Source organism: Branchiostoma lanceolatum, chromosome 7 (genome assembly GCF_035083965.1).
Source record: "Branchiostoma lanceolatum isolate klBraLanc5 chromosome 7, klBraLanc5.hap2, whole genome shotgun sequence".
In the NCBI taxonomy this organism is placed as follows: domain Eukaryota; kingdom Metazoa; phylum Chordata; class Leptocardii; order Amphioxiformes; family Branchiostomatidae; genus Branchiostoma; species Branchiostoma lanceolatum.
Window position 1 is genome coordinate 3839914 of NC_089728.1, and position 25719 is coordinate 3865632.

Here is a 25719-nt window from a genome sequence, read left to right on the forward strand (position 1 = left end):
AGAAAACATTTAATAGACGATTCTTTAGTAAAGCCTCCCCAAGGTATATTGTATAGGCTGTAGCTCTGCATAGGAGAATGTACTTGTTCATGTATGTAGTGTTAGCAACCCCTACCCGTCTACCTCCAAGAAGTTTACCTTATGTGCCACCAGGAGAGAAAAAAAAGAAACACCACACTACTGACTATGCTTGGTAGGTTTTCAACGTCTTCAACATTTATTGGCAATCACAACGGAGATATTTTTGTCAGAGAGATTGTGGCAGAAAGAATGTGATGATTCCTGTGCCTGAAGGTACCTAAAACGATGTCTACTTGATGCACACCCGTTTTTGCCACCTGTTAAAGCAGATCAACTCCTTGTTGTCAAAGATATCCATATTCTCGTTGCCTAAGCTCCCTTGTAGTACTCTCCAAGCAGAGGACGGGTTGCGGCAGTTTTTTAAAGTGTTTTTAGGCGTTTTTGTCTAGCTTTCTACTTCATTTTTTTTTTGTAAAATGAAAAAGTAGAAAGCTCTACAAAAACACTTAAAATACCTGCTGGAAGCCGTCCTCTACTTGGAGAGTACCTTGTAATGTACCCTGTAATATTACATTTTTGGGCCTCAAAAATTCCTCTGCTGGTTTGTTGCTACACGTACATTTTACACAAGATGCGGAAGAATCGGCTCTTCCTGGCGTTGGCTGCACGAATCAGCACGTCCTCGCTGTTACTGGAGTTCAGCTCCTGCTGACCAAGCACCTGCAGCTGAACACAACAGAGAAATACTCATCAAACATCTGTCAATAGTTTCATCTGGTTGGTAAGTCACTGGATAACAAAGTTTTTTGTACACTTCCAGGTGTTTTTGCCTAGCAGACAGTCCGATGTCACCTTTGTCAGCTAGGCAAAAATACATGTACCTGGTAGTACGTTGCTGAAGGTTAGACATCCAGGTACATGTAGTAAGATTCGCCTAAAATAGTTACTCAAGAACTGGATATTTCAAAATTTTCAAAATTTTATCCAGTTTCTTGAGTAACTATTTTTAGCAAATACCTGGTAGTGTACAAAGAACTTTGTTATTTGGTGAGCCTGCCGGTATTCACATATCATTTAGTGAAGTTATGGATAGTGCTAGCTAGCTAGATGAGTGCTTTTGTGGGTTTGCAACAACATGAAAGACATCTAAATGAAGCAAAAATCAGAGGAAACATTTCTTACCACTGCTTGTCTCTTGTCCAATTCACCTTTCTTGGTATGAATATCTGATAGCAGGTTAAAGAAACACTTGAAGAGAGTAAGAATACTAGCCAGGATTGTGGAAGCGAGGATAGACCAAAAGGGGAAAAAAGTCATATTTATTATTATGGTAGAATAAAAATAGTCAAGTTTTGAAACCCTCTGTCTTCATCAATGCACCACACACTGAACTTGAAGTTTGTAATATTACATCCAACTTTAAAAGGATACTGACAAGATACTCCAGAATATCCACATCCCAGAAGTAGTCGTAATATTCATCCATGGCATCATAGCTGAAACAAACAGACAGACAGGGAAGGTAAGAGATGGGTTATTCACACACTCAAACATTATATTCAAACTACGAGTACAATTCATTCACCATCATCTTATTGAAAAAGCAAGTTTTGTTTGTGACAAGCATTTCAATTCAATGACTTATAAACTGGTAGACATACATTGTACCAAGTACAAAGTATCTAACAAGAAACGAAGCTTGCAGCTAGATGTGCAAAAGTCACATGTGACAGATCATTCAGTGTAATATAACCAGCTGCTGCCACGCCGAGTGCCTGCAAAGCTGGTGTGTTATACCAGATATACTTAGTACTGTATAGATGCAGATACGGAATCATTTTGAATTCAATCCACCCTCACCTGTTCCTCTCCTGCAGTACCTTGAAAGCAGTGGAATAGTCCACCTCCTTCAGGAACTGGCACAGCACTGCCACCTGGAATAATGTCGAGGGAACTGTCAGAAATAGTTCATTCTTAGCCTTTAGCACATCGAAGTAGCCATATGGCTACCAATCCTTTATTGGTTACAGGGTTAAACAGCTGGGAGAAAGTTAACGTCATGGGAACAAGCTAAAGGCATAAAAATGGTTTAGACAGAATGCAGGTGTACTCAAGAAGATGTTTTGAATGATGATGATTGGTGTTAATGTTGAACCATTCAGGCCTTCAGGTGCAAACCACTTCTAAACTGTTCATAGATCATATTGCTTTACTTTACGAAATGCGGCTACTCTTACAGAGGTTACTAGTAAACAGTTTTGAACAAAAATATACATTTTAAGGGAAAGATAACAACTTGTTACAAAGGTCTGAGCTTAATGAGCTTCTAACATGACTGAGAGAGACTCACATGTGTGTGACACTGCAGCTCCTTACAGCACTTTATCAACCTTTTGTACACCTGTCAACAAGAAAAAAATGCTTAGGACAAAGCGTTGTACACTGTCCAACTGAGTCAAGAAGAAGACACTAGAGACATGCCCACAAGCAGAAAGCATGCAGGTTTGTAAGACAGAGCACTGTCCCAGATTACACGGTACTCCAGGCGAATAGCCTCGCTGGTGAATTGTCTGTATTCATCAATAATCAGTCGCAAAGTCAACTGTCAACACTAACTAGACAGCTTTCAACTCTTGACCAGAATGGTACATCAGTTGTAATGTGTTGTCTAGATACAATAGAATCTATCACGGTTTCCTTTTCAATGTTTGCTTAATGTTGCATCAGAATTTCCCCTGTTGCATCCCATGTCTTTTCCGGCACAAAATTTGGAAACTTATATAAAATTTGGAAACTTATATAAAATTTGGAAACTTATTTGGAAATTTGAAATTTATATCATCTTTATATACGCAAACATGACCGTGTACGATATGTTCTGTCAAAGTCTGTAAGACAGCAGTATGATCTGACCTGCTCATCGTACACCCCCTTCGGCACCTGGTGTGTGAAGTAGTCGCTGCAGACCATCCCAGCCTGCAGGTAAAACCGCAGCGCTGCAGAGTACTGGCCTGCAGCTGGGGGTAAACAATGTAGGATTACATGTTAACGTTAGTTCACGTAAAATCAGGATTTTTCCGATATGAGTTAATTGAAACCTAGCAGAACAATAAACCATCCTTTTTTCCTGTTATTCTGTCAATATCATGGATTACCAATACCATTGCACTTTAATCATAATGCTAGATATGTTATATTTCCTCTCTAATCGTGCTGATACCATAATATTGTAATTTGAAACTACCGTCTGCCGCACGCAGAATGACGGTGCTCTCGGACAGGTGCTAACATTTTTTCGGGAGAGAAGATTCATCATTAATATCTTGCCACTAATTAGCTTTTATATAGCTTTTGATCCAACCTATATAAACCTGAAGCTTTTACATCTCATCAACTGATGAATGTATTGTTTGTCCTTAAATAATATATTCTAATTGTGTAACGTTATAGAAACAAAGAAACAGATCAACAGTACCTACCGTAGCTGAGATCAGCCTGTGTTTTCAGCCATGAAGGTCGCCCGGGGTTGATGGACAGCGCATGCCCTAACAACTCTCTCAGCACCAAGGCCACGGAATCATCAGACACATGGGCGTTCTTATGACTGCAACAGGTACAGGTAGATCATGATGATGATGATGATTTGGTTTATCATTCAAATTCAAACTTTTACACCATGAACATATACAGTCTCGCAGCCAACAAGCATATATAATACATAGTCAGCTGAATTACACTGTGTGTTATATACAAATGTCGACAATCAGACTACACGGAACCAATACACTAAGACGATTACACATTCATTTTAAAATTATCTGTTATTACCAAGATATCATTAAAACTTATTGCACATATTATTCTTATTTAAATTCATATCTTAAATAATATCATAGGTACATGTAAATACTGTTACTGGCAAGTGCAAAAAAGCACAGAAGTTTTGGTTGTTTTTACATATCAAGCAAGGAGACAAAATGGCTGCATTCAGAAGAAGAGCCTGATATAATTGTCTGAACATCATTGTGAAAAGCCCAAGTGGGTACCTCTAACGACCTGACATAACTGTGTTGGTGTAGCCATAAGTAATCAATACATGTTCCACATGCCGTTCCTGCTTGTCTACAACACTGGACCAGACTTCCAATTCTCTAAGCATCCTTTTACACCATTTTCGTTTTACATCTTGGCATGCTGCCACTCTGAAATATTCACATTACTGCGGATGCACACCAACATGAACAAACAAACAAACAAACACGCCAACTGATTATGATTATGCCCTTTTCATGCCCTCCACACACAACTTTAATATGTCAAGGCAAAACACTTACTTCCCCAGACCCTGTGGCCACAGGGCTGCGTAATCATTACTGATGTCTTTGTTTGAATCATCCTGAAAAACAAAAGCAAAACAAGCATGACCAGACCAAACTTCACAAAGGTTGTATTTTGAAAAGCAGTGAATAATGGCAAACTTTGATGTAGAAATCTGTATGTGTTCACAATTACAACTATATACCTGCAAGATGTTGAGGATTTTGGCAAGACAGGAGATCATCAAACTGAGACAAACAGGGTCCTGAAATAAAAGAGACAACAACATCAGCAAGTCATTTTACTTACTATCATTTGCAGCAGATGGAATAAGATCATACTGCCAAAAATAGTCAGAGAACAAAATCTTTTATCCAAACCTGTAGCATGCTACCGATAACAATTGTTGAAGTGACATGTTTGTAAAAAGGACTGAGTACTGTGGCGTTGAAAGGGTTGAGTGGTTGGGCTAGTGGACAGGACATTGACATGACACTGGATGACATAGTCATAGAACAACAGGCAAACCTGGTCGGGTAACCACCTGGCGCAGGCAACCACCTCCAGTCAAGAACCACATAAAAACAGCCCCATCCATTTTTTTGCATACTGCAATTCACTTTATCTTCACGGTAGCAAAATTTCACGGTGTAAGGAAAATGGACATTTTCACTGAACTTTAACCTCACATTGGTGGCAAGTGAACGAATCATACATAATAACAGTTTTTTTCACGGTGATGATAAGTTTACGGTACAGAGATGACCGTGAAAACAGTGAACATTCAGTTACAGTGAAAGAAACAAGAATTACAGCAGTTAACCCCACCCTGTCCTGAGCAACCACTTCTCCTCAGCAACCATTTTGCCTCTGTCCTTGAGGGGTGGTTGAATACAGGTTTGTGGGGTCGTGTGGCGCAACAGCAGCGTGTTTCACTCAGAACCAAGGGGTCCCGGGTTCGAATCCTGCCGCGTCACAGATCTTGTGCCCTTAGGAAAGGCATTTTACACGACTTTCCCGACATGCCAGAATGTTCGTCATCAAGACCATGGGCATTAAAGGCAAGAAGACTGTAGTACACCCCCCAAGAAGTACAGCACACATCACCTGTATGTTCTTAAGGAAGTTCAAGAACTCTGTCCTGGTGAGGGGAGAGACAGCCGAGTCCCTCTGCATCATACCCATGGACTTCCCATCACTCCCTCTCTTATACTGGTGACTGTCAGTGAAGACTGACACCACTATACACAGGAAAGATATGCCTTTTTAGTATTCTGTATAGTGAAAATATAACATCTACACAGTAAAATGTAAAACCATGTAGCTAACATTACTATAACATTAAAAACCATGAAGTATGTTGATAGCAACTGAAATATCCTTCATAAACAACATTGTCCTGTGGGACCCTTATATATTAATCACCAAGCAGATGTTAGCTTGCAAAGACCGTATCCAACTGGCAAAAGGAGTTTTTATTGCATTATTGCGTTAGATCTGCTTGGAGATTACTATATATAGGAGTTGCACATAACAGAGCCGTTATGTGGGTCCTGCATATGTACGGGTTGGGGATATTCTTCAGTTGAATGCATCACACTGCAGCAAACCGAACTAATGTGGAAGTAACTATGCCACAGTAATGCAGGAAAAGTCAAGGGAAAATGACCTGATTAAGACATCAAAGTAATGAAATAAATTGCATAAAAAACGCCAGCAGGACAACTTGAAGGGTTAAAAGAGATGAACAAATGGAGACGGACGTAATGCTAACAAGTTATGTTCAAAGTACTGACCAAAGTCCCACAGTTCCCTGCCAGGCTGTTTGAAGGATTTGAGCAATGGGAGGTCCTTACTAACACCGGCTATCAGGTGGGCCAGCTGGAACAAACATTGGTCTGGTCAGCAGGTGTTGCAATAAAGCTACTCAAAAAACATTTTGACATTTCCTGCAACATTTCTGCTGATCATGGCTACATAAGAAATCAAAATATACATTCATGTGGGGCTGTGTGGCGCAATGGCAGAGCCTTTGGCTCTGAACCAAGTGGTCCCCAGTTTGAACCCTATCATGTCACCGATGTTGTGCCCTTGGGAAAGGCACTTTACACAACCTTCCTCACTTCACTCAAGTGTAAATGAGTACCTAGCCTAGGTTTGGGATGCCCCTCGGATTGGACGTTAAATGGAGGTCCCCTGTTTGAGAAGAGCTACACCCCACACATGTTAAAGAACCCACCACACCAAAAAGAGTAGGGGCATACGCGGTGTACTGTGCGATAGTCCAAAAACCTTACAGTCGATTGACCCGATACATGTCAGCAATTGCTGATTCTTTGGCAGATGGACATTACGGAAGAAGAAGAAGATGTATACATGTAATTTTGAACACAGCTTACCCACAAATAGCTATTGCTGTAGACTCCTACAGTGTTGCGAGACTGGAACAGATACTCAAACTCCCGGATGTTGAGTAGGAACGCTGCCATGGTCTCATGGAGCTCCTTCCTCACAGGAACCTCTGCAGTACAAATCATACACATATTCACAATACTACAAATGGGAAATTTTATCCAGTTGCTTGGGTAACTATTTTTGGCGTATCTTATTACTGTAATTCACTTTATCTTCATGGTAGCAAAATTTCACGGTGTAAGGAAAATAGACATTTTCACTGAACTTTAACTTCATGGTGGCCGCACATGATTTACAGAACAAATGTGTGAAGGAATCATAAATAATAACAACAGGTTTTTTCATGGTGATGATAAGTTTACGGTACAGAGGTGACCGTGAAAACAGTGAACATAAAGTTACAGTGAAAGAAACAAGAATTACAGTACTTGGATATCTGTATCTTTATAGCCGGTATGACTGCCCTTTGGCGTAACACACCAGCTTCACAGACGCGGCAGCAGCTGGTTACATTACACTGAACGGACTGTCTCACCTAGTCTTTGCACATCTGACTGCAACCTTCATCAAAGTACAAACAAGCTATCTGCCACTCAAAAATCAAGACCACAGCACGTCCAGGTCAAAAGATACAAAAAGTTCTGCTGTAGTACCAAGGTCACATACCAGGGGGCCCAAAATTGACCTTAAACTTCAGCTTCACAACACCTACCCACATACCAAATATCATTGTAATCCATCAAGAGGTTCTTGAGTTAAGCTGACTAGAGTAGTGCGGAAACACAAACAGACAGACAGACAGACAAACAGACAAACAGACAGACACACCCAAAACAATATCTCCATTTTTCATGGAGATAACATGGAGATAATAATGATAAGAAGAATGATTCACCAGGGATCCTGGTGCTGAGCTGGTTCTTTACCGCCTGCACCAGCTCCTGGGAAGCCTTCCTGCCGTCGCGGCGGCTGGCGTGGTCCGTGATGTCCAGCAGCAGCAGCTCGTTGTGCACGATAGCGCCCAGTCTGAAGGACAGCGCCCGCACCTGCTCCACACCATGGCGCAGCAGGACTCTGGCTGTGGGGTAGTCCTGGTGGGGAGGTTTGGAAAGGATAAAACACTGTACTCAAAACTCAGAGCAAAACCAGCACAGAAGAGGTTCTTCCAACAGCAGTCACATTAGCAAATAGGGAGAGGACAGAAGAGACTTGGGAGCTATAATAGGTGTGGATACTAGGGTACAGCCATATTAGCAAGTATACAACTGCTCCTTTGAAACTACGGCACTGTAAACAGTGACAGCTTTCGCTGCCTTTACAAACTTAACAAGACAACATGGTTTATAGTGTGCCATAAAATGTTATAATTGCTCTGATTCATAAAACATTACAATCTTTCAATAAGCAAAGAAAAAATGCTGTTCATAGACCAATACTAATAGAATATGTTTAACACTTTAGACCACAGTTTAAAGCATGCTGACCCTACCAGTGTTCTCGCCAGGCCTTTTCAGCATAGGGGCCCCCTGCCCTATGCTGTGATTTGGACCCCCTATGCTGTGATCTGGACCCCTATGCTGTGTTTCAACCAGCATACGGGTGTTTCTTTCTGGGAAGAACCTTGTGACCCTTCATAAATCTTATAAGAAGTTCATATTTGGCTTTAGAATAAGGCTGTGACAGAGGAAACACTTTAATTCAGCAAATTTATCCCTCAAAATGTAGAAATAGTGCCTCATTGGTTTATGAATTTAAAGATTTTCCTTGGGAGCATGCCAGACTCCCTTCTCTTGTCATGTCTTCGGCACTCTGTGCGTGACTTGCGTTGCGTAAAGTTGGGCTCCTTTACCTGACCCCTATGCTGTGAAAAGATTCTGGTGAGAACACTGCCTACCTTCATACTAGCACAGTGCAGTGCCTTGGCCAGGATGAGGTACATGACGTCATGAGTGACACTGCCCACTGAATCGTGATGGTCCCAAAGGAAGGATACATACTCACGGGGCATCTCCCACTGCACAGGAAACACACATAAATGGATAAATAGAAAGCACAGGGTAATTGTGCATCAAAAATTTAAGAAAAATATCCTCTGAACCATATACCCAATGCATTTAAGTTTGCGTGGTTTGTATTTCGCGCTAAGGGGAAAATGGAGTGTGTGCTGTGGTTTTAAGTTCGCAGCAGCCCTATAGTCACATACTGCTACTGTAACAGTATTGAAAAAAAGTTGCCGGTGGTTTTAAGTTGGCGGTGAAACGGTCGCCGCAAAAACCGCAAACATTTCTGCATTTACAGTAACTGGGAATTGAATCACTGCTATGACATAAAAAGACCAAATCTTGTGTGTGTTTGCTTGGGTTGGTGTCTGTCTGCAGTTATAGAATGCACTGTGAATAAAGTGACAGACAGTGAGTGTGAAGATGACCACAAAGGTCAGTACAGGTCAGAGATGGTAAAACTAGCCATTAATCTAGTCTCAGACTTGATAGTCCAGGTCATCAGGTTATTGTTTTTGTCTGTTTGTGTGTGTTTTTGCTGTTACACATTTTCCATACGCTAGTTTGATATTGAAAGTTGTCCCACCTTGTGGAAAGGCACACAATAGGCAGAGTCTGTTGCCATGCCATGAAGCTCCATGACCAGTCTCTGGATGGTCTTGGGACTAAGGGTGTGCATCAGGGCCTGTTCCAGATCACACTGCTGCTGCTGTCTGCTGCCTGGGGTGGGGAAACACAGGGTTAAAAAAACTAGATCAAAACTAGACTTAAGTATTTGTGCTAAATATACTTCAGGTTTGCTATGTTAGTTTAGCAATTACGGGGTCTTTTTATAAATATATATTGGTATTGAAATGTTCTTTTTATTTGAGTTGAATGTGTGATAGTTGTGTGCCGCTTTGTTAAAAATAGAGAGAATGCTAGACCCCCAAAACACCCCTCCCAATGAAATGGTATGGCTACCCCGCGACGTCACAAAATCAAGATGGCAGCCACCACACATGCCAACGGATCCAACAAAGGTTTTGTTACGCAAACCTGTAACTAGATCAACAAGCAAGGTGGTATTGTGGGTTGGGTTGTTGACTTAGAATCTAAAGGTTCTGGGTTGAAATCCCTAGCAGGCCACAGATGTTGTGCCCTTGGGAAAGGTACTACACACCTATTTCCTCACTCTGTGAAAATGAGTGGGACATAAAGCCAGAGGTCCTGTGTTTGAGGAGAGCAACATCTCAAGCATGCTAAAGAACCACTACACTTATTGAAAAGAGTTGGGGTCTATCCCGCGGTGTGAGTGGATCAAACCTTCCAGTCCGGTCGTACGCAGCTTGTACTTACTGTACAGTAGCCTCTACCAGGCTCTGCGGATCGCTGGGAAAATAGTAGAAATCGGCCAGACAGAGTGAAAAGTATGCCAAGAGTAGTCCGCTATACTACCCTTGGCACACTTTTCACTCTATTTGGCTGATTTCTACTATTTTCCCAGCGATCCGCGGAGCCTGGTTGAGGCTAACTGCACAGATCTGGTGTGTTATGTCTAAAGCCATTTCACAGGCTATGCAAAACAAACAAAGAAACAAATACTATACCCAGTCCCTACCTTTAGAAGTGTGAGGTCTCTCCGCTGTGTAGTTAGGAATGGTTGTCTGCTGTGGGATGTACTGTGCCCTGATGGTCTTTAGCTCCTGTGCTGTGAGGAGGTCTTTAGATGACTCCAGTACTGACTCCAGTACCACACTTCCACCCATGTGTCGCAACAGATGTCTGCATGTAAACAATATGACCAAACTTTCTGAAATGCGTTCACTAGAATATCTCTACACAAAACCAACTATTCTGCAATGTATTTTCTGACAGCACACATTGTAATTGTAGATCTAGTTCTGTAATTTGAATTTCAATACCCATGTGTCGCAACAGGTGTCTGTACACAAACAATACGACCAAGCTTTCTGAAATATGTTCATCAAAATATCTGTATACAAGACCAACTATTCTACAATGTATTTTCTGACAGCACACATTGTAATTGTAGATCTAGTTCTGTAATTTGAATTTCAATATCAGGGGGAAGAAGTGTGATGTTCCCTCATGATACAGAAAATGACTTGACACTACATTAAGTAATTGCTGTGACTGCGCTAATCATTGTGATTGCAATAACACACCAGCTTTATCAACGCTCTGGTTATATCTACATTAATCAGTACAGGCTGATACTATAACTTGATTTACTATGTATATCGCAGTGGTTTAATTTCACGGTAGGAGGGAAGGTTTTTGCTTTTTAAGATATTTGCAGTGTAATGAATTCCTGGTGGAGAGTCATTACAAAAATAAAACCACTGCAAAAGTTTCCAGATTTAAGTTATGATCTGAACAGCTTGGCTGCAGGCTTGTCTTACAGGGTTAAGAGTGTAAAGATCTTAGGGAATTACCTCTTCTATATAAAAACTCACCCTATAAAATCCACCATCCTTGCATGCTGCCCCTGGTCTGTGGAATGGACTGACTGCTTACAAATCTGAATATAAGGTATGAGTGGAGAGAGCATTGTGAACATGTCACACAACTTAAAGCACGGATCAAAGTAAGAACAAATTCTAGTTATCCTGAAAGGACCCAGGACAGGTGGCAAAGTGGTCTAGTGGTTAGGGCTGTTGACTTAGAACCTAAAAGTTCTGGGTTGTTTGTAAGCAGGCCCCCCTGTTTCCTTATTAGACTCAGGTGAAAATGAGTACCTATTTGGTTAGGTTAGGGTGAAAAGCCAGGGGTTCCGTGTTTGAGGGGAGTCACACCTTGAGCACGTGAAAGAACCCACCACACTTATCGAAAAGAGTAGGGGTCCATTCCAGTGAGAGTGGATCAAACTAAATACTAGTAGTCTGGTTTTATGCAGTACTTACTGTACAAAACCTGGTGTGTTACAATTTACTGGTTATGCAAGACAAACAAACAAATAAACAAAGTAACAAACCTTGATGAGGAACTGGACCATGTCCTGTGACAGGTGTGGTACCAGGTGTGTGAAGCTGGGCTGCACAGGTCGGCCCTGCACCACGTTAGACACTGCATTACAGCAGCACACCTGCAGCCAGGTCTCCTGTAACCTGGAGAAAACAATTACAGCTGTGTTACAACAACACAGCTCAGCCAGGTGTCCTGTAACCTGGACACAGAAAACAATTACAGCTACATGTACATGTGTTACAACAACACACCTGCAGCCAGGTGTCCTGTAACCTGGAGATATAGGAAGTAGTTACAACCTTAGTTACATCATTCTCCTTACAGAGCCTCCCCGCTGCCTATACAATATACCTTGGAGAGGCCCTGCTAAACCAGGCTGAGGTTTCCAGTTTTGTGGGTGTAGCCTGTAACAAGCTGTCAGCCAATCAGAGAACTGACTTAATTTTTTCTTTAGGTAAAGCCGATTCTCTTATTGGCTGACAGCTGGTTAGAGGTCACGTACACAAAAGTGGAAACCTAAACCCAGTTTAGCGGAGCTAGCAACCCCTCAACATGAAAATATACGCTGCTACTGAAACAGCAAGGAAACTTACTCACTGACCTATGTGCCACTAGGCTCTACAAGGTGAACAACAACAACAACAAAGTACTAAATCTAACTACTAGTACTTCATACAGAATAAAACTATTTTCAGGATCTTCAACTGTACAAAGGTCTTACTTTTCTTCCTTTCTTGTCTTTTTCTCCAGCTCCTGCTCTAGGAAATGTCTATAAGACGTGGGGACCTCAGCAGTAATGTTGTCTCTCACCAGCAGCTCCTCTAAACCCTATCAACATAACAAAATACATGTAGGTTTCTTACATGTAGGTTTCTTACATGAACGTTTCTTGATTAATTGACGGTTTTGCATATGTCTTGAGAAGATTACTGGTAAAAAGGTAAAGGTCCCATAACCTTTTGGGGGCAATAGGGGAGTGGGTTATTATACACTGTGTCTGGGGCACGGTATTCGAAGGTGGCGCCCATCCCTGTCCTTCCACCGCCTTTCACCTCCCAACTGACGCCAGGTACCTATTTTTACACCTGGGTGGAGTGAGGAAAGTCGTGTAAAGTGCCTTTCTCAAAGAAATGCCAGGAATCAAACCTGTGACCTCTCGATCTCGTACACGCTAGCCTAGTCAGTCTGCCGTTCGATCATCCAATAACCTTTTATTTTTCACCAAACAGTTAACTCCAGGCATCTTTTCCCATGAGAGTACAATATTTCTCAACATTTTTGGCATTACTTCTTGTCCTAAGTCGTCAAACATACAGAAATGCTTCATATTCATAAACAAAAATTCTTTACCTTGTAATTGCTTTTTCTGGACTGTTCCACTTCATCAAAGAGGGAGGTAGGTTTGACAGAGGGAGCTATCCCAGCAAGCCCCTGGCACGCACTCAGGTAACCCTCAAGCTTCGGGGCGTCGATCTTGCAGAAGATCGGATTTCTCAGCTGCATAGAAGGTAGAAGCAACCTTGACAAATGCAAGATATCTAACTGAAATTTTAACCCCTGTCCTGCTAAGGATACATCTGTGCATAGCTGGAGTTTCAGCTGGTTATAGCATACTTTGTATGAGGGTTAAACTAAGAACTACAAATTAAAATACGAGAAATCATTATCATAAAAGCAGTGTTACGCTCATATTCAGGTCTCATAAAGCTCTTCTTTCTCTGAAGTTAGTAACATTGAGTAATACTGTCTGACCAATATTAGGAAAATGGGAAGATGTAGAACCATATTAACACCCACCTCTTTTATGAGTTGGTAAGAAGAAGCGAAAGCCTTCAGTGCTTTCTGGTACTCATGTTGATGGAAGTACAGGGACCCCAGGTCATACTGAACCTACACAACACACAACATGATCCTGTCATCACAGCCAGTATAACTGTCCTTCAGTGTTTCACACCAGCTTTGCAAATATGCAGAGCAGCATCAGCTTGTTACTGTAAATGCAGAAATGTTTGCGGTGGTTTTATGTTCGCGGCTTTCATGGCGACCGTTTCACAGCGAACTTAAAACTACCGCAAACATTTTTGTCCAATACTGTAGTGATGCCGCAAACTTAAAACCACCGCGAACACTCCATTTTCTACTTAGCACGAAATATAAAGCACGCAAACTTAAATGCATTTACAGTATTTTACACTGAACGATCTGTCACGCCTAACTAAACCTTTGAATGCTTTTAAACCACCTATATTTTAACCACCTAGTGTACAATAACCGCAATTTAGCCTTGTGCTGCAAAGGTTGTTTTCTGTATCTTTTTAAATACCATTACCTCTTTCTCTCTCTCTCTCTCTCTCTCTCTCTGTCTTTTCATATCTAGCTGTAAGTGTTGTTTAAAGCTATCTAGTGTCAGATTCCTCTTCTATACTTGGCGGCAACGAGTTCCACTCTACTATAGTTTTTTGTAAAATACAAATTTTGCTGCAACAATAAAGATTGAATTGAATTATGTAGTACCTGACAGGTGATGTCCTCGGTGCTGACCAGCAGTCCCCCCTCCTGTACCCCCTCCTCAGGGTCTCCCAGGGACTGCACCGTGGGGAGGTGTAGGGGGCACTGTAGTGCCACACAGTTCTCCAGTATACACACGGAGTCTGGCAACTGGTCACGTAACTAGGCAGGGACAGGGTGCAATGTTAACGCTTTCTGACAGGGGGCGTTATTCTCCAGTATACATACAGAGTACCGGTAACTAGGCATGTGTAGGGTGCAATGTTTAACGCTTTCTGATAGGGGGCACTGCAGTGCCACACAGTTCTCCAGTATACACACGGAGTCTGGCAGCTGGTCACGTAACTAGGCAGGGACAGGATGCAATATTAACACTTTTTGACAGGGGGATGTTGTTCTCCAGTATACACACAGAGTCTGGCAACTGGTCTCGTAACAAGGCAGGGACAGGGTGCAATATTAACGCTTTCTGACAGGGGGATGTTGTTCTCCAGTATACACACGGAGTCTGGCAACTGGTCACGTAACTAGGCATGGATAGGGTGCAATGTTAACATTTTCTGGCAGGTGGCGTAGTTCTCCAGCCACACAGTTCTCCAGTATACACACAGTCTGGTAACTAGTCACATAACTAGACAGGGACAGGGTGCAATGTCAACGCTTTCTGGCAGGGGGCATTGTTCTCCAGTATACACACAGAGTCTGGTAACTGGTCACGTAACTAGGCAGGGATAGGGTGCAATGTTAACGCTTTTTGGTAGGGGCGTTGTAGTTCCTGAGCACAATTCAAGTCAAACAGCTGTTCACATAACAGAGCAGAACAAAAGGAGAAGCTGTTTCTACCAAAATAATGCTTTTCTTAATTTCTTTTCTTTCCTTTTCTTGCTATTTTATGTGAAATTTTCCTCTTCCAAAGACAACGTTTAAGTCTAATACTAAAAAAAGGAATATTCGAAAGTAGGTATTGTATCACAGATATTAGTACATTGAATTTACAAATCAATTGCATATTTAGATGCATCACAGACAAGAAGACACTTACCACCTTCAGCAAGGCTTCTGCAATCTCTCCGGCTGCCTGGGCAGTTCCCAGCATGCTGAGGACCAGAAATGAAATTCAGCATCAACTCATCATCGTGACTAGTAACGCTCAGGTTTGTACAGTGGGACACATGTTTACATCGCTGTCTTACTCTACATCTTAGGCCACACCAATTTAATTTCTTGGTTAATGGAATTTAAAAAAAAAATGCTAGATTGGAAAATCAACATGAAAACAGAATCTCAGAGGAAAGTCTGTACTTTGGTGCACACAGTTTCAGGGAGTGAACAAGGTCAGGTGCAAGTTTTCACCCCAGCTTTCTGTTTTAATGATGTCCTCGTGCTAAAAATTAAAAAAAAAAAGAATCTGTTAACCAAGAAATTAAATTGGTGTGGTCTTACTCTACATCTTAGACAAAAGAGTTAAGGACAGTTGTCATGTTTCAAAATGAGTCATTTTGTAGAATTGTACTGAAAAATACTGACTCTTGTTTTGGCATGTATGTCAGGGTAAAGATCGCAATCTGGCCAAATCGTAGCCTCCATAGCAGGCTCTAACCAGCCCTTTTGGGGGGCTATTATACACTTTTTGCAGTCAGCCCGTAACCATCAGCCAGCCTGTAACCATCTACCAGCAAGATGGTTACAGGTTGGCTGATGGTTACGGGCTGGCTGCAAAAAGTGTATAATAGCCCCCCAAAAAGGCCGGTTAGAGCCTGCTATGGAGGCTACTAAATCATTGATTCTACTGGTAGAGATCCTGATCAGTCTTTGTCGACAGAGGGATGTGTTAGGGAGTTCTATCATTTATAAGATAGATCCAAACAGATCTCCAACCCAACGTCCCCCAGTATAATAAACTCCTATATATCTTAACTGTGCATACCTGGGAGGTGCTGCACTAGAGATCTCTCAAACCCACTATTTTTCAAAGTGGCGGATTGGTGTAACCCATTGGATTAATGCTAATGGCGGTCACATGACTGTAAAGGAAGTTTTGGGTTCAATTTTTACTTACTTGTTAGGAAATGTTCTGACTGGTTTAACAGGGAAAGAACTGGACACTACCACTCGGACGGCCCTGTGGGGGTGAAAAAAACAATGCATGACAAAGATGCACAAAATACAACATTTTAATAAGCTAGCTATATCATCACAGCGTATTGTGCCATCACTGTATAATCTGCGACCAAAACCCTAAATTGAGGATCATTATGTTTATTTTCAACTAGTGTAATGGTACTTTGCTGGTATTTAGTTGTGTCATAGTTGATATTTGAAATGACAAATGAAGCTAAAACAAAGTTTTCATGCAACTTAATCCCTGTACCCTTTTCCGTCAGGTTTAACCACTGAATGGTTGGATCCAGGCTAGAGCTGTGTACAGGTACACTGTACTGATACAGTACCGGGTACAATCAATTAGGTACAGTTCCAAAATACCTGAACCCTGGTGGACTGGTACTGGACCGGTACTAATCAGGTCAAGCCTAACTCAGGGGCTGGCCACTTTGACAGATGAAATTACTATGAAATTACTGTGGCAATGCACTAAAGCCACATCTATACTATACTCCAGCACATAAAACACATTTGCAAGGCTGGAGTCAAATTTTCATCTGTGTTTTCATATGATAATACCTAGCACAATTACATATTATGTTTTTACCAGTTCAAACATGCTTTTGTCCTTATTTAAAATCTACCATTTTCTGAGCAAGTAGTTTAGGTACAGGTTCAGGTCAGGACCTGTACCTAAACCCGTGTACCTGTACCTAAAATTTGTTTAGGTACACAGCTCTAGTGTAATGGTACTTTGCTGGTATTTTCTTGTGTCATAGTCTTGAGATATTTGAAATGACAAATGAAGCTAAAACAAAGTTTTCATGCAACTTAATCCCTGTACCCCTTTCCCTCAGGTTTAACCACTGAATGGTTGGATCCAGCCTACCATCTGTGGTACAGGACCAGCGCGATGGTGGTGTAGTCTGGGATGGAGGCCAGGTCGATGTCTGTGTGTTTCACATCTGTGGGGCTGCGAGCCACACGTAGCAGCTCGTTCAGCAACAGATTCGTGTGATGGTTGGACAGGCTGTCAATGATATCAGGAAGAAGGTATAAATTTCTTCTGATCTATTCAGAAACAACATATAGGAAACATTATGTATTCTTGAATCTAGAATTGACAGGAGCATGAGGTGTTATTCACAAGTTTATCAAAGGAAAATCATGTTAATAGTGCAAAAACATTCTTATCTATAGCCTTGGCTATTTTTCAATGGCATTTTGTGACATCATGCTCTAACCAAAGGGGTGCAAGATTGACTAGGGATGCTACTAGGTCACATGTGGCCACAATCTTTAAGTTCAACTGTGACATGTCTGACAGCCATTTCCCTCCCAAATCTCAAACTACTCCATTTTGACTTAAAATTCTCTAAAACCCCACATCGTAGATGGGGGAAAATCCACACCATCCCCTGCTCCGTCCCTCTGCAATTTTTTTCCCTGGGCAACCCCTGTAGGTGTTAAAAATACACCACATGGGATTAGATGGAATTTCCTTCAATGGTAATTATCTATTGGTTTGGCATGTTGCCATGGTTACCCAACTAGCCAGAGGCTATTACTAAGGGCGAACCCATGTGCGGCCGACTGTAGGTTTTTGGACCATCGCACACCAGGGCATGCCCCTACTCTTTTTCGAAAGGTGTGGTGGGTTCTTTTACGTGCGCGGGGTGTGGCTCTCCTCAAACACGGGACCTCCATTTAACGTCCTATCCGAGGGACGTCCCTAACCCTACATGAGCTAGGTACTTATTTACACCTGAGTGAAGTGAGGAAAGTGGTGTTAAGTGCCTTTCCCAAGGGCACAACGTTGGGGCGCAAGTTCGGACATGTCTCTGGGCACAACCAGGGATTAGATCCCGGGTCCCATTGTTTGACAGCCGCGCGCTCTACCACTTGTGCCACATGACGCCACATGACGTCCTTCAATGGTATTTTGTGACATGACACTCAACGTCACCTGGTCTCCAGCTGGTTGAGGTCCCAGCGCAGGTGTGCGGCTGCCTGCAGCGCCAGGTGCCTGAGTGCCCGGTTGCGCTTATTGTCGGCCGGAGGCAGGATCTGGTTCTGCTCGTTCACCATGGTCCTGGTGGCCTGGTCAAGGAACTGGACGATCAGCTGGGAGGCCGTCGGGTCTGTGGACAGAAGGAAAAAACATTCTGATGAGTTCGTCCTAGCTGCTACAGTCCACCAGCTCACACAACAACAGCTGTCTGTGACTGTCTTACTGCAGGGGTTACCAGGCTCTGACAATCTCACAAACAAAAAACGTTTCAAGGCATACACTTCCTCTACTAAGCTTTTCAATGGTCCTTCCATTTAAACCACCCCAGTCAACTTACCATGCCAAACTACTTCAAATCTTAATTCCTCTGTTACTGTAAGTCAAGACCTCTGACCTCTCGAACCTCTTTGACATTTTGTTAATCTTATTATTGTGTACGTTAGGAACTTTTGTTTGTATACATGCGTAATATTACAACATTGTTTTTGTACTTGCTATATGTTAGACGCCCAATATCAGCTATTGCTGCCTGGGATGTCTAGTATTGCCTGTTGCAATTTGATGAAATAAAATTCTGATGAGTACAATGGTGACTGCTTTGATTCAACACAGGGTTCTAGCCTGCACCCGTCATTACATCAAATTGATGGAAATTTGCAGCATTTAATGGAAACTTTTCTAGTTCAACCCATTTGTTGGATTTGTACTATTTCTTCAGCAAGTAAAGTAGTCTGGTAAAGACCAGTATATTTATATCAGAGATCACTGCTGTTCATATGGACTAAGTCATTTGAAATGACCTACAGGGGTCTCCCCAGAAATTTTTAGGGGAGTGGTGCTCCCATTTTGAACAGAGGCTGAGAGGGCGCAAAGCGCCCGAAAGTCGCGCGCAGCGCGACAAGGAGGGGGAGAGGTTTGGAGAGGGGGGGGGGGGGGATTCCCCCCTTTCCAAATTAGAAGCTATTGCATTTTGGCCATCTTAAATGCAATTTGAGGCCTTCTCCTGGAACTTGAGCTGTAAATCTTACAGAATTAAGAGGCAGAAAATCTGTTGCATTTTGCCTTAAGTTTATAAATTGAAATTGGAAGCTTTCTCCTACAACTTAGGCTGTGAATGTTACAAACTAAAGATAGGATCAGAGGATCAAGCCCAAATTGTTTTAAATTATTATCAAAATTAGGCTATTTAAAAAGACTATTAAAAAAATTTTTTTTAAAAATTATGACTATTCATACAATTATGTAACAATGAATTTGAAATAAGAATTAGAAATTTATGCCAGTAAAACATTATTCATTAGTACAGAGCGCAATCAATAAAAACCATTTAAAAAAACTTAATAGGTTTTGCTATTTATTTAGAATGTTGCCATCAGAAAATGCTTGGTTAATTTTTCAAAATCAATAATGTTACAATCGCCACAAAACTGCTCCAATTATCGTCACAAAATGCGATCTATGCCGAAACTGTGTTTGGGGATTTCCCGCCATGTGATCACATGATATCTTGCATCAACCAATCAGAGCGCATGTTTTCATGACGCCGACCAATCAGCGCTTAGATTTATGCATATTAATGAGTAAACAAGATGGCCGCCGGTCGGCGATTGTCGCTAGCCAGCTGTAATAAAGTCAAACCCCGGCGTAAAATACGACTCGTCTACACTACGAAAGCAGAATTTTTACGGGAAAACAATTAGAAGAATAGATTCTCCGCTGAAAACGACCACAAATGACGGCAAATCGCGGCAGATCACAACGTAGGGGCTGAAATGCTCGGCCGAAAATCTTGTTTTCCTTCAGTATTTTTACTGGCTTTCTTTGATTGAGTCTTGAAAAAACAGGTTTTAATGAGATCAATGCATGTCAAAGGCACCGATATCTATTGCTTGCAAGCATAACAATAACAAGAAACAAAGGAGTGTGATTACCCAGCGGCAGACGGCGTCCCCACGCTCGTAAGTACAATACAAAGCCAAAATTGGGGTGACTGTGTTTCGATAATTATTTTCCGATTTCTCGGCAAAGTATGTGTGTAGCGGTCGGGAGTTAACAGTCGGGAGTATCGACGTCGCTCCAATTTTTCGCAATTTTTATCCTCAAAAATACAAAGAAAAGACCCTAAATTTGAAAATTTTGGGAGAGGCGCTGGGAATTTTGGGAGAGGCGCAGCACCCTTGCACCATTGCGTAGGGAGACCCCTGACCTATTTCCTTTGACCGGCAGTAACCTCAGATGTTTTTCACCTTTTGACACTTTGACACTTTGTTGCTTGACCTAAATTATACCAGATTTTACCGACAGGGAGCACGCAACACAGCCTCATTCTGTCAGGTTCTGCCACGAACACCTTTCCACGGAGGAAAATCCCCAAATAGAACTGCGGATCATCTTTTAATACTGCTTTTCTCCTCAGGTTGAGCAGTCTCCCTTTGCCATGGCAGCCAACATGCTCGTCGTCTTGGCACTCTCTCTGTTGGGGGTGACTTTCGCTGGTAAGGTACCCTTAAAAGTTTCTTGCGACTCGGACTATGACTGCACTTATGTCTTCAGAGGGCTAAGTTTATAAAGTAGTATGGTTAAACTCCATTAACATTAATCCGCCGGGTAACGAAAATCCTCCACTTTGAAAAACAGTAGGTTTGAGAGATCTCTAGTGCAGCACCCCCCAGGTATGCACAGTTTAGAAATACAGGAGTGCATCATACTGGGTTGGAGATCTGTTTCGACGTATCTTTTCAGGGTGGCGATTATGTACCCTGGCGGAGTTATGTTAAGTTAGTAGATGTTGTATAGAATGTTTGAAGTCTTGTGACTACTAGTAATACTATGCCATGTTGGTGGGCCATTTGTTATGGCAAAAACATTCTTAGCGTTGTTCCTACATCAACGTGGTGGCACGGTGGCCGTGTGGTTAGAGTTCTTAATTGACTCTGAATCTGGAGGTACTGAGTTCCAATCCCTGACAGGTACTGATGTTGTACTCTTGGGAAAGGCACTCTAGATCTATACCAATTTTCTCACTCGACTCAGGTGCCTACAAAGCTGGTGTGTTATGCCGAAGGGCGGTTATACCAGCTATAATGATACAGATACAGACTCATTAAAACTGTCTCTATCCTTGCTTATCCTTCTGTGCTCCAGGCCCGATCGGGAAGAGGCAGATTGACACCTCCAGCTACTGGATCCTAGACGAGGAGGGAGAATACGTAGTGAACCCTTTCTACGTCGAGCCCCCACCTCTGCAGGTCGAGAGCGGGGAAGAGCAGCCCGGATTATCTGATCCCTATGAGCCATATGATCCGTATGCCGGTCAGGGGCTCGAGCGGGTTCCATATGATCCGTACGCGCAGGGGCAGTATTCACCGGCAGCGACCCCGAAGCCAGGGTTCGGTGAGCCCGCACCGTTCGTCGTGGAACTACCAGCTCCGCAAGAACCGGCACCATCCGTACTGGAACAGATTACCTGGGAGGAATGGGAAAAACCCGTTCCTGAGGAACCAGAACCGCCTGCAGCGGTTCTACCGCCTCCGGAGGGACCTGAAGCGATAGAACTGGAACTACTACTCGTTCCAGAGGACCCGGAACCACCAGCATGGGAAGTGCCCGGTCTGGAGGGATGGGAGGAGACCGAACCGGAACAACCTGGTCCGGAGGAGCCTGGAGCACCGGTACCAGCAGAGCCTGCTCCGGAGGAACCAGAAGTGTCAGGGGAGGGGTACTACTGGGAACCTGAACCACAAGCAGTGGAACCAGAAGCACCTGCTCCAGAGGCACCTGCTCCGGAGGAACCTGCTCCAGAAGCACCTGCTCCGGAGGAACCTGCTCCGGAGGAACCTGCTCCAGAAGCACCTGCTCCAGAGGAACCTGCTCCAGAGGAACCTGCTCCGGAGGCACCTGCTCCAAAGGAACCTGCTCCGGAGGAACCTGCTCCGGAGGAACCCGTGGCCCCTGCAGCGGAAGTAGCACCAAAGGAGTCTCCAGGTATACCTACATAATTACTCCTTGTCAAAGGAAGGAACAAGACTAAGAATATCAAGTTCATGTAACCGGAGGAACTACTTTTAGGCAGAAAAAAAAAATTATTCAGTGACTCACTAGTTAGGTGCACAAAGAATGAAAAAAGATGCATTATTGCAAAGTAAATTTAATTCAACTTTATTAATATAATAATAGTGAATTACTGGGGGTAATTTTGCAACTTGAATACCAATCAAAAGACTTGCAATTGTTTTCATGGCATCTACTAGATTTCAATATCTTCATATACTCATAATGTTCCACTACATCATGTTCTTACTCCAGAAAAGAAAGAAGAGGAGAAAGAAGAAACTACCGATGAAACGCCTGAGAAAGGTGGGTGTATTTTCTTTGTTTACTTTCTTCATTTGAAACGTTTTACGTACATGTATATTGTTCAAATTGTGTTATGTATCATTTGCTTGCAAATTTTACCTTTCTAGTATGTTTCTAAATCCTTTTATGAAACCCAGTCATGATAATTGATATGTAATCTACAAGCTGTTATTTAGAAGTGGTTTTAAATCTCTTTTCCAGCGGCGCCTCCTAGTGGCAACAACAATGCAGTGCAGATTGTGCCTTTCTTTTGGGAGAACGCGCCGTACTACAACCCCTGGCACCCCGACAACTACTGGATCTTAACCAAGGACAAGACATGGGCCAAAAACCCCTTCCACAAGCCGTAAACCATGCTGCAGCACAGTACTAGTACATGTGCCGGCTAGGGCCTACTCAGAGTAGGAAAAATGTGTTTCCCTAGCAAAAACCTGCCAACCCTGGTCTTTTTTGGGGTCGACTGCTAAGAACAGACATGAAATTTCCATTCCGACATTCTGTAGGATAAAATTCAAAACAGACTTCCTGTATTTCACTCTGTTAACAGATTAAAGCTTTCAAAAAATTGAGGTAATAGTCTATTGATATATTGCACAGTGTACATCTATAATTACAATATGATGCAAGTAGGACTGTACGTTAGTTCAAATTTAGCATATTATGACTTGTCAAGTTGTGCGACTGTTCTATTACTAACGTTAGTAGATGCCACATAGGAAACAAAAATGATGGGTCATTCTTTTTATTCATGATCTTCTTTGTTTCTTCAATAGAATCTAACTTAAGTCTGAACAGTATTTTGCAATGTATAATTTTGCATGCTGTGTAGTGTTCTAAGATGTTGCTCAAAATGCTACATGTACAATGTCTGATACTGCTATTCTCTAGTAAAAGCCTTGTCTGACATAAGCCTCACTCTTGTGAATCCTTGTCTGTAGGTCTAGAACTATTAAAACATCAAGTATTCCATTAATTACAGGCAGACTTGGCACACTGCACTTCTTTTTGAACCCAAGTGAATTGACTGTTGAGTGTGGACGGATTGGGAAAAGTTAGACTTAAAGTTTTTCGAGAAATTCAATAGAAACATTTAGGAATCCCCAAGGTGTTCTCTATAATTATATTTATAAAGAAGGAATAAATAAATCTACCAGGAAAGCCACACATCATGATCATACAACGCACCTTTGCATCCGTCCCACATACTGAGTAAAGTTACACATAACATTTGCTCTTAAGGCCACACCATTTGATTTCTTGTTTAACGGAATTTAAAAAAAAGCTAGATTGAAAAATCAACATGAAAACAGAATCTCAAAGGAAAGTTTGTACTTTGGTGCACAAAGTTTCAGGGAGTGAACAGGGTCAGGTGCAAGTTTCCACCCCAGCCTTCTGTTTTAATGATGTCCTCATGCTAGAATTTTACCAAAAAAATCCGTTAACCAAGAAATTAAATTGGTGTGGCCTAATTGCAACCGACTCCTTTTACCTGTAAAGTTAAAGCAGTCATCCTCAACTGAGGTGAAGCATAATACTTGCACAAAGTGTATCATGACCAAACCGGCGTAAACAAGGCCCGATTACGGCGTAAGGAACCTTGGAATTATGCTTCGCCCCATTCTCTTATACATAGAAAGGAAGCCATGATGAGCTCTACTTTTTTATTTTCGCTGCAGGCGGCGGAATTATTAATTCTTCACCCCGAGTCCCTGAGGCAATGTGCGCTACAACATGACGAATTTGACATATCCGGCTGACGATCTTAGATGTAAACAGTGTTGGCTCTTTGTGCGTTTTTCGCGGTATGGAAGGGAGGATCCAGAGCTACGCATAATTCTACAGAACATTTCTGCCCTGCTGGACGTGAACCGCTGGTAGGTCGAGAGGCAGCAACAGTGGAGTGGGTGCTGATGAGTGTGCTGTGGGGTTCATTTTATTGATATCAATTGTACATTCGGGCTTAGTACAGCATGTACTAGCTTTTTATTACAGGCATAATTTGTGGGTTCGGGGTGCCCCGTGGGCCCCGGTTTTTACAGAAACCTGTTGTGGGCAAAACACCCTACCGATTACCACACGGTGTCACGTACACAACCAGAAACGGAAACAAGATGGCACCTGCATGACGTCAAATTCACCCATGGGCGCCGTGGAAAACAATTTAGCATTCACAAGCGTCAAACCTGTTAGAGTTACTAACTTGGATCATGACAGCCCCCCCTCCCCCATTACTTACCCGGACTTTCTGCGGACAAATGCTTGGACAGCAACGAAGGATCGAGCAGAAATTCAAACCAGGCGGGTGGCAGGGGGGACTGAGAACGCGACGGCGGCCGCTCCGCATCGGGATCGATCATTGTAACAACTTAGGGCGAAAGTGAAGCGAGATCGACAAAAAATAGATTTGATCATGCCGCCATGTTGGGCTGGTGAAAAAAAAGATGGTACAAAAGCGTCCCCTATTAGAATGGTGCAGTACTGCAGCCTCTACGCTGCCGTGTAACGTTTGCATTTTTGCAATACCCATCTATATCATCTTATGAATATGAATGTGCGATACTGAACCGACAGAGAGTGGATTGAATATATCAGAGTATTGATTGATTGGCCACTTATGGGAGGAAAAGGTTGCTTTGTGTAATCAAACCTCCCAGCTATGTGGGCTTGAGTTTGCAGAATGCTGCTGCAATACTGAACTAACTAATAGGCGGCGCTTTTGTACCGTGAATGAACTTTCCCGTGTAAGCGTTTTTAGCCCGATTGGACTGCCGTTAGGGAAGCAGGAGCCGACTGACAGATGGGAAAGGAAACCTTTTAGAGCTTTGTGTTCTTACCCTGTTCCTTTCAATTGCAAAGTTTCAAAGACTAGAACAGATCTGTGCCATACAGCACTTCATCCAAGTTTCATATTGTTATAACGTTACCAGCAGATATATGAATATTGATTGTTGAGATGGTGACCTTTTAGTTCCTCGTTTTCTCTTACTGTTGTGATATCTGTTCATGGGCTTGTTTTAG

General features: G+C 42.4%; 2 protein-coding genes across 3 annotated transcripts; one reads left to right on the forward strand and one right to left on the reverse strand.

Moving 5' to 3' along the window:
- Window positions 1–185: 185 nt before the first annotated feature.
- LOC136438624 (integrator complex subunit 8-like) lies at window positions 186–25146 on the reverse strand. Of its 2 annotated transcripts, XM_066433512.1 has the most exons (28): window positions 24938–25146; window positions 18301–18475; window positions 17224–17364; window positions 16291–16353; window positions 15274–15328; window positions 14238–14393; window positions 13521–13613; window positions 13074–13220; window positions 12445–12551; window positions 11975–11996; window positions 11731–11841; window positions 11213–11277; window positions 10354–10517; window positions 9340–9473; window positions 8648–8767; window positions 7649–7844; window positions 6738–6859; window positions 6135–6219; window positions 5446–5579; window positions 4544–4603; window positions 4356–4417; window positions 3501–3625; window positions 2935–3038; window positions 2372–2422; window positions 1882–1955; window positions 1453–1517; window positions 1204–1247; window positions 186–747 (listed from the first exon to the last, which is right to left on the reverse strand). In XM_066433512.1, the coding sequence occupies exons 1-28, from the start codon at window positions 25056–25058 to the stop codon at window positions 631–633; spliced, it is 2913 nt and encodes a 970-aa protein (XP_066289609.1). In that variant the 5' UTR covers window positions 25059–25146; the 3' UTR covers window positions 186–630. The 2 variants fall into 2 exon arrangements, with proteins under 2 accessions (XP_066289609.1, XP_066289610.1); XM_066433513.1 differs by lacking the exon at window positions 11975–11996 and having other exon boundaries at window positions 11731–11863.
- On the forward strand, window positions 20622–23818 carry LOC136438623 (fibrous sheath CABYR-binding protein-like). Its single transcript, XM_066433511.1, has 4 exons — window positions 20622–20840; window positions 21490–22329; window positions 22651–22701; window positions 22903–23818. The coding sequence occupies exons 1-4, from the start codon at window positions 20783–20785 to the stop codon at window positions 23049–23051; spliced, it is 1098 nt and encodes a 365-aa protein (XP_066289608.1). The 5' UTR covers window positions 20622–20782; the 3' UTR covers window positions 23052–23818.
- Window positions 25147–25719: the final 573 nt, after the last annotated feature.